The sequence below is a fragment of the Poromitra crassiceps genome (assembly GCF_964638095.1).
Source record: "Poromitra crassiceps genome assembly, chromosome: 23".
NCBI lineage: Eukaryota > Metazoa > Chordata > Actinopteri > Beryciformes > Melamphaidae > Poromitra > Poromitra crassiceps.
In genome coordinates, this window is record NC_139639.1 from 10,303,573 (window position 1) to 10,315,526 (window position 11,954).

General features: G+C 43.3%; 1 protein-coding gene across 1 annotated transcript; it reads right to left on the reverse strand.

Moving 5' to 3' along the window:
• Positions 1-8,209: 8,209 nt before the first annotated feature.
• Positions 8,210-8,933, reverse strand: dusp28 (dual specificity phosphatase 28; the record flags this gene model as incomplete). Its single annotated transcript, XM_083658948.1, has 2 exons — positions 8,210-8,314; positions 8,589-8,933. 2 exons carry the CDS (start codon positions 8,931-8,933, stop codon positions 8,210-8,212), a joined length of 450 nt encoding a protein of 149 aa, XP_083515074.1.
• Between the last annotated feature and the right edge of the window lie 3,021 nt (positions 8,934-11,954).

Here is an 11,954-nt window from a genome sequence, read left to right on the forward strand (position 1 = left end):
ACCAGCCCAATCTCTTCAATCTGTACCAATAACACGTTTGACCACTTTCAGATAACGGCCAGTGAATACGCCAAATGTCCAAATTGCGTGCAGTGGACACGCTGGCTGCGACCACCAGAGGTCACGGCGACCTCTGGTGGTCGTAACCAGTCTCCTATTTAAATAGGCTACTGCCGGGTGGGATGGGCAGACCAGCATATACCATCCTCGACTTTCATCGTACTCATCACGAGAGATCTGGTTCCCGACATGGAACCGTTTTTTTTTTACCCCGACCTAACCCCTAACCCCTAACCCCTAAGCCCAGCCAAGCTGTTTTACTTTCCTAACCTTAACCCAGATGCCTAAACCCAACCAAGTTGGGTTATTGTTGAGTGGCTGTTGCCACCAGGGCTTTGCCCCCCAGGGGAGCCGGTTGTCGCTCCACTGCACGTCAAATGTGACTTTTGCGTATTAAATGCACGTATTTTGAAAGTGTAAAGCCATGGTATTTGTACGCAATGAGGTGAGAGCGGGGTGCTCTAAAGCCACCTCACCCCCTGCAGCATACCCAGTTTGGCCACGCCCCTTAGCGACCTCACCCCCTGCAGCATACCCAGTTTGGCCACGCCCCTTAGTGACCTCATCCCCTGCAGCATACCCAGTTTGGCCACGCCCCTTAGAAAAGGCCCTCAATGCAGTAGAGATGTAACGCACTTTGCTAAATAAACTGTTTCTCTCCCAAGTTACGTTGTTTTTCTTTTTCAGCTTTTTCAGTGAGCGTCTTTGCTGGTTTAACCCATTGATACCTGATGCAGCATTTGTGTATCCCTTTAAGACCGCGAACCGCGTCACGCGGTTCTCGGTCTTAAAGGGATACACACACGAATGAGGGATATACATGCAAATGCTGCATCAGGTATCAGTGGGTTAAAGAACAATACGTACGTACGTATGTACATACGTAGGCTACATACATACATAATGTCATGTAATAATACGCTTGTTGCTGCTGCTGCTGCTGTTTTAAGGCAGAGGAAGGCGCTGTCCATATGGGACGTTTGCCTGCGTTGTTGTTCTCCAAACCTTTTGAAGCAATTTGTACAAATTTCATCAGCTGATGAACTCTGCTAGTGGATTGCATCTACCTGCGCTCTGTCAGGTACTTTAGACTTTCTTGATGGACTGGTTTTGCGATATTTTCACGCACTGTGCTCAGTCAACCTGTGTCTGTCAGTGTCAACCCATAGAAATGTATGAGATATTGTCAGTTTTTTGACACATCAAAAACGTCAATGTAAGTGTATAGCCTAATAACAAACCAATAACCAATAAATAATAATAATATTAAACATAATAATAATAATAATAATAATAATAATAATAATAATAATAATAATAATAATGATAATAAGAATAATCACAAACATCAATGTAAGTGTAGCCCAGTGGTTCCCAACCTTAGGGTCGCGACCCTAAGTGGGGTCGCCTGAAATTTCTTATTTGTTTTTCTTTTCTTTCTTTTTTTTACACACCACACACAATTGGCTTATTGGTTATTCGGCTACATTGTTGAGATTACTCAAAGCTGTACTATAAACTGCCCTTACAAGTCCATAGATTACTCAAAGCTGTACTATAAACTGCCCTTACAAGTCCATAGATTACTCAAAGCTGTACTATAAACTGCCCTTACAAGTCCATAGATTACTCAAAGCTGTACTATAAACTGCCCTTACAAGTCCATAGATTACTCAAAGCTGTACTATAAACTGCCCTTACAAGTCCATAGATTACTCAAAGCTGTACTATAAACTGCCCTTACAAGTCCATAGATTACTCAAAGCTGTACTATAAACTGCCCTTACAAGTCCATAGATTACTCAAAGCTGTACTATAAACTGCCCTTACAAGTCCATAGATTACTCAAAGCTGTACTATAAACTGCCCTTACAAGTCCATAGATTACTCAAAGCTGTACTATAAACTGCCCTTACAAGTCCATAGATTACTCAAAGCTGTACTATAAACTGCCCTTACAAGTCCATAGATTACTCAAAGCTGTACTATAAACTGCCCTTACAAGTCCATAGATTACTCAAAGCTGTACTATAAACTGCCCTTACAAGTCCATAGATTACTCAAAGCTGTACTATAAACTGCCCTTACAAGTCCATAGATTACTCAAAGCTGTACTATAAACTGCCCTTACAAGTCCATAGATTACTCAAAGCTGTACTATAAACTGCCCTTACAAGTCCATAGATTACTCAAAGCTGTACTATAAACTGCCCTTACAAGTCCATAGATTACTCAAAGCTGTACTATAAACTGCCCTTACAAGTCCATAGATTACTCAAAGCTGTACTATAAACTGCCCTTACAAGTCCATAGATTACTCAAAGCTGTACTATAAACTGCCCTTACAAGTCCATAGATTACTCAAAGCTGTACTATAAACTGCCCTTACAAGTCCATAGATTACTCAAAGCTGTACTATAAACTGCCCTTACAAGTCCATAGATTACTCAAAGCTGTACTATAAACTGCCCTTACAAGTCCATAGATTACTCAAAGCTGTACTATAAACTGCCCTTACAAGTCCATAGATTACTCAAAGCTGTACTATAAACTGCCCTTACAAGTCCATAGATTACTCAAAGCTGTTCTATAAACTGCCCTTACAAGTCCATAGATTACTCAAAGCTGTACTATAAACTGCCCTTACAAGTCCATAGATTACTCAAAGCTGTACTATAAACTGCCCTTACAAGTCCATAGATTACTCAAAGCTGTACTATAAACTGCCCTTACAAGTCCATAGATTACTCAAAGCTGATTACTTAGTGATGGACACAGTACTTTATTTTTCAAGACATACAATTGAGACATGACATTCAATCTTTTTTTGTCCATTATCTTAACAGTAATATTGACATATTGTCTTAAGGAAATGAGCAGTATATTCAGACCTAATGATGATGATATATGCTAAAGGCCTTTCCTACAGCTCCTATCACAGTGAAAGTCCAGGACTACAAACGAGTATTCGTGTACACCGGTAAGCGCTGTGTAACTTGCATGAGGCTCGGTTCTGCTTGTGCGAGCAGAACACACAGCACAGACCTAACTGCATTTTAATTGCCAGATTTTTTCGGGTCCATAAAGACCCGAGACGGCTCTTGGGTCTCTCTGCTCTCGGGCATGCACCGGGTCGGGTCTGTAATATCTCGGGCAAAATGGTTCAGGTATATCATTTATATACATGTATATATATTTTTTTATTGTCGGTCCAAATCGGGGCCGGGCACAATTTCCCGGGTCCATTAATCCCAGTTCACACCAATGATTCGCAACACAACGAAGCTGTTGTAGCACAAAGTTGCAGCGGTCCGAACAGACCAGTCTCATCTCATCTCGACTCCAGCTGATTTTAAAGGTAGTCAGAGTTGCAGAGCATTGCAAACAGTTGCAAGTGTAGGCTTCAGAAATGGCACAGCTTCACTACCACTCAAGCTATCGGGCTGGCCCTTTAGCCCCATCGCAAATTAATTCTTATCTATATTTACAAACTGCTGGAGGCAGCAATCGCTTACCATGTGCATCTATGTAGTATCATTTATTGCTTATGTCACTTGGAAGCGTTGCAAATTTCTACTCCGAATATAAAAATGAAATCCCAGGCTGCGTTTGTATTAGTGGAAATGGTTCCCTGATTCAGCTATCATCAAGTTAGAACTTACGGCACCACACAAGGAGGAAGTGAAACCCCTCACGGCACCACACAAGGAGGAAGTGAAACCTCACTGCACCACACAAGGAGGAAGTGGAACCTCACGGCACCACACAAGGAGGAAGTGAAACCTCACGGCACCACACAAGGAGGAAGTGGAACCTCACAGCACCACACAAGGAGGAAGTGAAACCTCACAACACCACACAAGGAGGAAGTGAAACCCCTCACTGCACCACACAAGGAGGAAGTGAAACCTCACGGCACCACACAAGGAGGAAGTGAAACCTCACTGCACCACACAAGGAGGAAGTGAAACCTCACGGCACCACACAAGGAGGAAGTGAAACCTCACGGCACCACACAAGGAGGAAGTGAAACCTCATGGCACCACACAAGGAGGAAGTGAAACCTCACGGCACCACACAAGGAGGAAGTGAAACCTCATGACACCACACAAGGAGGAAGTGAAACCTCACTGCACCACACAAGGAGGAAGTGAAACCTCACTGCACCACACAAGGAGGAAGTGAAACCTCATGGCACCACACAAGGAGGAAGTGAAACCTCACGGCACCACACAAGGAGGAAGTGAAACCTCATGGCACCACACAAGGAGGAAGTGAAACCTCATGACACCACACAAGGAGGAAGTGAAACCTCATGGCACCACACAAGGAGGAAGTGAAACCTCACGGCACCACACAAGGAGGAAGTGAAACCTCATGGCACCACACAAGGAGGAAGTGAAACCTCACGGCACCACACAAGGAGGAAGTGAAACCTCATGACACCACACAAGGAGGAAGTGAAACCTCACGGCACCACACAAGGAGGAAGTGAAACCTCACGGCACCACACAAGGAGGAAGTGAAACCTCATGGCACCACACAAGGAGGAAGTGAAACCTCACGGCACCACACAAGGAGGAAGTGAAACCTCACGGCACCACACAAGGAGGAAGTGGAACCTCAGGGCACCACACAAGGAGGAAGTGAAACCTCATGGCACCACACAAGGAGGAAGTGAAACCTCACGGCACCACACAAGGAGGAAGTGAAACCTCACGGCACCACACAAGGAGGAAGTGAAACCTCACGGCACCACACAAGGAGGAAGTGAAACCTCACGGCACCACACAAGGAGGAAGTGGAACCTCAGGGCACCACACAAGGAGGAAGTGAAACCTCACTGCACCACACAAGGAGGAAGTGAAACCTCATGGCACCACACAAGGAGGAAGTGAAACCTCATGGCACCACACAAGGAGGAAGTGAAACCTCATGGCACCACACAAGGAGGAAGTGAAACCTCACGGCACCACACAAGGAGGAAGTGGAACCTCACGGCACCACACAAGGAGGAAGTGAAACCTCACGGCACCACACAAGGAGGAAGTGGAACCTCACGGCACCACACAAGGAGGAAGTGAAACCTCACGGCACCACACAAGGAGGAAGTGAAACCTCACTGCACCACACAAGGAGGAAGTGAAACTCCTCACTGCACCACACAAGGAGGAAGTGAAACCTGAGATACCCAGAAACACCACAACATATAAACAGCATGTTCTTTTCAGCTCCATGCGTCTCGTTTGGACAACGCAGATTTGTGCAAAAAGTAACACAAATGTCTTTTCCAGAGTATGGAAAGAAAACACTTTAAATAACTATCACTGACCTTAAAGCACTAGAGGTAATGACAGTTTACTCATCTCTAAATGAACCCAGCAAACATTTAGACACTATACAGATGTCCAATTGACGGCCTGCGCCAACATACTGTACAGTAGAAAACCTGTGAAAATACAGCAACAGAATGAATGCTGAGCTGTCTTCACAATTTGGTGAAATCAGGACATAAATAGTCTATCAATTGATCAAAACAGCTTATTTATTTATTTTGTTTTTAAAAATTCACATCATATTGTGAAAATGTTGTGCTATGTTTGCGTTGACGTTGAATCTGGCCTCCTGCATCTGCCTGTCCGTCAGATGGTTGCTGGGAAACATTTCACAGTATTATTAGGCCTGCAGTTATGTTCTTGTATGCTATAAATATGCACTGTAAAAAAATAACGATGTGCCATTTTAAAACACATACATACAGTCTGGGGCAATGCACGTTACTTCAGCTTACCACAACACATGCTGTCCTAAACAGCTAAAGTTAATGATGACATGTCTTTTTTAAGAGTGCAGATAAGATAGACAAGCTGGTAAATAACACAGTTTCGGAAATAACACAAATCTCAATGCACACATCTGTGCATATTGCTTTGATGCTATTTGGTGGCTTACATCTCTTTGTGTACATGTTTGATGCTATTTGCTGGCTGTACCTGTTTGATGCTATTTGCTGGCTTACATCATTGTGTATCTGCCGTGTTACAGTACATGTATTACACATCTCTCTGTATGAAGAGCTCATTTCCAAAATATTTCTTTCTAAAACATTTTAGAAAAAAATTACCTGAAATTCATCCTTCTATATCGCTCAATTACAGAGGGTTAATTAATTGCTTTCTTTTGTCAGCCAAGCACATAATGATCTAGTAGTAAATTTAAAATAGTAACATATTTTCTTTTGTTTCTTTTGTCTCCCCCCCCCCCCCCCCGCTATTTGCTTAGAGCTCAAAGTTATTTTTCATCCTGAGTTTTTGTGCAATTCCTCACTTTCCATTACTGCCTAGGAAGCGCGACTAATTACTCCGTCAGTATATTCTATGGAGATGCTTCCATCTAGGGGTAACGTGTGGAACTGAAAGCACAACATGTAAAGAGATCCTAGCAGCACGCCGGTACATCATTGGAAAGGCATGGAGAGGGTTTGTCGTCTCAGATGTCAAAGACAAAGCATGCTCAAAAGATTTGGGGCAAGATGAATGGAAAGGTAAAGCCATATCCATTAGGTTGAGGAATTTTTGACCCATATATTGAGTTTCTCTCACTTTGTCATATTATACTTGCAGATAACATTGATATCCACATTCTCAAATGACTCATCCCTAGAGCTAGAAAAACGGGAAAAATGACACGGTCACACTAAGATGTTCTGCGTTGAGACTGTGTATCACAAGGTGACACCAAAATGCTGCTTCTAATCTGGAAGCTATTTTTCCATCCAACACCATCTCCAAAATCATGGTGAAATAGTAACGTTGGTGCACGGCGCAAAAAGTTGTCGTTTCACGATAACGGCTCTGCAATTGTCGAATCTCAACATACATTTGAAAATAAATGTCAATTGATTTGAAAACGTAACACAAATAAAACAATGTTGCTTATGTTTAGGCAACTACAACAACTTGGTTAAGGTCAGGGTCATGGTTTAGGTGGGTTACGTTAAAAACATCACCCTTACGTATCAGCGGCCTACTTATATATCAGACTGTTGTTACGCTAAACGACCGCTAGAGGTCGTCACAGCGGCCAAACAAATGTTACCTTCTAACCATTTTCAAACTGTTTTTGTGAAACGAGAACCTCTTTGGGCTGTGGACCAACATTACTATTCCATTTCTTTGTGAGACTGGGTTGTTCCATCACACTGATCCATTCTGACCTAAATCTGTTTCACTACAGAGCTACTTGTGTCTACTTGTGTCTTGCTCAATGGACGATCCAAAGCAATTCTTTTCACTCAGTAATGAAACATGTCAGATCTGAAGTCCTGCTACAAAGACATTTCAGACAGATTGAAGTTCTTGGAGGATGTGCCCCTTTGACTCACTAAAGGTAATACTTCTGCGTCAAAGCGCCGTCTGCAGCGGTGCGATAACAAAAGCGGTTAACGAGAGTTTATGATACTTATATTTTGTTCAGTGAGATAATCTTCACAAATGAATACACCCTTGTATGATTTCTGAAGCATACATGCAATCGATTTGCATTCATGCTTCAAAAATCATAACTTTGAGGCGAGGTTTCTAGCACCCCCTACTGTTCAATCGTCGTGAGGTTAACCAAGGCCATGCTAACAAAAATAAGCGTTTGTCATCCCTGCAGCACTAACAGAAGTCATGTTTACATTCTCTGAAAATCATGTTGTGTATATATTTCAGTTCATCTGGTGTCTGTATAACTGGGAGAAGATCTAGTGGTCCATATAAAGATCTGAACCTCAGCTCTCATTTGTTTTGGGAGTCAGTGTGATGGTGTCAACAAAACAGAGATGACACTGCAAGTCATGGGCAATGAATCAATTGACAGCATTTTGGTAAGAATCAATCATATGATGGAAACTTAGGTGGGAAAAATATAGGCTGAGTAAAAAAAGGCCAGAAGTATGCTTCACGTGCAGATGGCTGGTCCTGCTGAGCAGAGATAGCGATAAGGGAGACGTCCTGGAGACGTCTGAGGAACTGCAGGTCTGAAGGCTTAGGGTGATGGAGGTGAGGTATTACAGCGTGGAGAGGTGGTCCACCTACTGCTTCTTTTTTGGATCAAGGTTTCAGCACAGTCTGAAGGCTTTAGGGTGAGGAGCATCAGGCTTCTTTTAGCTCGTCTGCCCTGAGCTGTTTCTCAGCTCTTGTTCGTATCTCCTCAGCTGGGCCATGAAGCCTGTGTTGGGGTCGATCACATGGCGAGACGTCTTCACTTTCTGGGAGAAGAGGCAGGAAGGAACAGCACTTTTTTGTTTGTTTGCCCAAGATATGAACGATAAGCCATTAAGACATGAAGTAGGGCTAGGCCTACGTATCGAGAGAAAAAAATCCGATCGCCATTTTTACATGACTGACAATGTTTAAGTGTCAAATGGCACCAAAAGCTTCAAAATATTCAGATGTTTAGAACTTGAGGTTTCTCAACTCTTAAGAGAGACAAGACATGTTACACGGACTAGAATTAGGCCCGTTAGCCGCCATCTTACCCACCTGGAAGGCGTCCGTCAGCGACAGCTTGCGGTGCTTCATGAGATAGGCCACGCAGATGGTGGCAGAGCGACTGCGTCCGTTCTTGCAGTACACGAGGCTGCGGCCTCCACGTTGCGCCTCCTGCTGGATGGCGTCGGCACAGCGGTCGAAGTGGCTGTACAGGTCCTCGTTGGGGTCGTCGTACACGGGGACCCGCAGCGCGGTGACGCCCGAGGAGGGAAACGGCTGCTGCTTGGACACGTTGATGCACAGCGTGACCGCCTCCTGCTGGATGAGTTCGTCACTGCAGGCCGAACGGCTGTTGCTGATGAACAGAGCCTTGGTGACCTTGCATAGCTGCAGCATCCTGGTCAGTAGTGATATCTGAGGTAGTTGTCGATGAAATGATTGACCCTCACAGGCTACTGTACCCTGGTGAAAAGGAGAGGCATTATGTTTTCAAGCTGTTTGCAGGTCAGTCGTTTTGTCTAAAGTTGCAATATTCTCATAATTAAACGTCAGAGGCTACCTTACAGTATTACCTTACAGTATTATTTTGAGGTGCAATTGACCCTCACAGGCTTCCTTTCACTGTGCTGCAGTCATGCAGTCATAGAGATATTCTATACAGCAATGCAAAGAATAACCTTCCTCCCTGCTGTAAGTCAACTCCGGACTCTCCGGACACATGGAAGGACAGTGACGCAGTCACATCCATTCCCACAAACAGAAGTTAACAGGATTTCAACCAGAAAAGAATCTACAGCTAAGCACAAAGTCAACAACACCTAACTAAAAACCTCCACACTTTCAAAAACACACCATCTCCCCCCTCTTAACACCAAGGACACCGTCACAGCCGTCTGACATGCAGCATGCACTCACTCACTGACTCCACTCACTGCTCTGTCAACAGAAGACTTTCTTCCCCTATATTGATATAACAACATATCTATATAACAGATCTATAGAACATATCTTCAGCCTGTGTGTTTGACCGGTCTGCTCCAGCCTGCTCATGACCTGCCTGCACTAATAACAGGCTATATTTACTGCATGGGACCTACAGTATGAATGGGACAGGGCAGCTGGATGGCTCTGGGTCCTAATGCTGGTCATGTTTATGATAGCTGAAACCGGAGTGAGAACAGCAGGTTGTGCTGGAGGAGGAGGAGACATGCAGGCAGTGTTAGGTAGCAGTTTCATTACATAATAATCCTTTACATTTTTTATAATAACAAGGGCTTGGAGCCAGATGTGTCTAAGTACAGTATTTCTTTACTGGTGAGCCAAAACAAAAAAGTACAGATTTTGACCAGGTGTTTTTAATATCTTTTGTAATGATAAGTCTGTCATGTTACAGAATAGAGACAGTCCGCATGTCTGGCAACGCCCATACAGGCTCTAGGAACGCCCACAATAGACGCTGCATGGGTTAGCTGGCTCAGCCTTGCTGGGGGCGGGGTCAGGGTGGGGTAAATTCCCCCGTTCTATCCATTCAGCAAAGTTAGAATTTAGCTGATAGCCCAGCCCAGGCAGACACGATCGGGGATTTAACCACCGCAGTAAACGCACATCTGAGCAGACGTCTTGTGTTCTGCTCTAGAACCCCCAAACCTGTAGTTTAGAGCCGCAGCACCGTCTTTTGGTAAGTCAGCCCATGAGATATATCGGCGGTTTTACCCCACTCGCGCGCCAGCCGTTTAACATTTTGTGGGCGTTCCCAGACATGCGGACTGTCTCTATAGATGTCCTCAAAAGCTTTTACTATATTGATCTTATTAGCACCTAAAATGCCAACGGGCTCCAAGCCTTCTGCTCTACTTGATCTGATTGCAAATACAATAGGACGAATCAGCGTGACGTCACAACAACAACAAATCCCCCAGAAATGCGGAACCCTGCAGCAGTTAACTAGTATGAGTTGTGCCAAACAAACGTTAATATCTCAAAAACTATACATGACATCTCTTATATTTTGACATTCTCATGAGAGCAGAAGTAGCTCAAGAGTTTCATGTATAGTATATGCATGTCGTGGTAAAGTTGTGTGAACTGTCACAGTTTTTTAAATGTAAACCACACAGCCGGTGCTATAGTGAGCACTCAAGGCTGGCTCCATAGGGTGCCATTGCGGTTTCCCCCCAGTGATCCCTCGTATAGTGATGCAACCTCATAGTCTTACCCAGTTTATCAATGCCTTTCCATTTGCTGTTCACACTTTCTTTCCTTCTCCTCCCATAGTTTCCATCCATCCAACAGACTAGAGAGTTAGCAGCTATAGGCTATGTGAGACTGGCCGTTTGGTTTGGTTTAGGTCCAGAGTAGACTGACTGTACAATGATAACAAAACTAGATTTGGCTTCAATGTACCATTGCTACAGTTCAACTTCTTCCAATATGAACAAACTTGTAAGTAGCTTCCATAACACGAGTGGAAACAGACAATGTTTTTATACAGACCCACTGAATTGTACAGCGAGAGGAAGAGGATGGAGGAGGGAAACTAGATAGGCCAGGCCATCCTGACAAAATAAAAGAAACTAGATAGGCCAGGCCATCCTGACAAAATAAAAGAAACTAGATAGGCCAGGCCATCCTGACAAAATAAAATAAACACATTTGTTATTTAGGCTATTGCTACACAGGAATTATAGTCTCCCTTGCAGTGTTGGGCAAGTTACTTTCAAAATGTAATATACTACATATTACTAGTTACTTTCATTTGAAAGTAATACGTTACTTTACAATATTACTGTCTGTGTAGAGTAACTCGTTACTTATTACACTACTTTTGCATTACTTTTACCAAAACAACAGCAGCAGCAGAATGACATTGCCGCCCCCGGAAACATCCCGCAAAATCTTTTCAAGTGCCTTGAAGTCAGTGTAAACGATCCAAAATTCTAAATGTTATATTCTTTTCCTTTGGAAATGATTTGATCTTTTTTTAAATATGTGCTTTGATTTTAAACATTTTAACTCAATTTGTAACTTGAGTTACTTGACAAAGTAACTGGTATAATATTACTGAAATCCTATAAGTAATAAGTTATATTACTGAGTTACTGCTAAAAGTAATATATTACATGTAATATGTTACTTTTGTAATGAGTTACCCCCAACACTGCTCCCTTGTGCTATTTCTAATGAATATGTATGATTTAATTTAATTTAATTTAATGTATTTGTTCCACTCATCATATGCACAGCTCCAGAAAGGAAAACACAGCTCAACCCCCCCCCGTCCCCCCCCCCCTTTAGGGTATTACTATGTCTTGGAATCTACTTGATTGGAATCTATTAGGCTATTATGAGTTAAATGCAATATTTACTAGATGGAGAAGAACCAAAAGAACTCCATTTCCCAACATCCCCCGCGTGAAG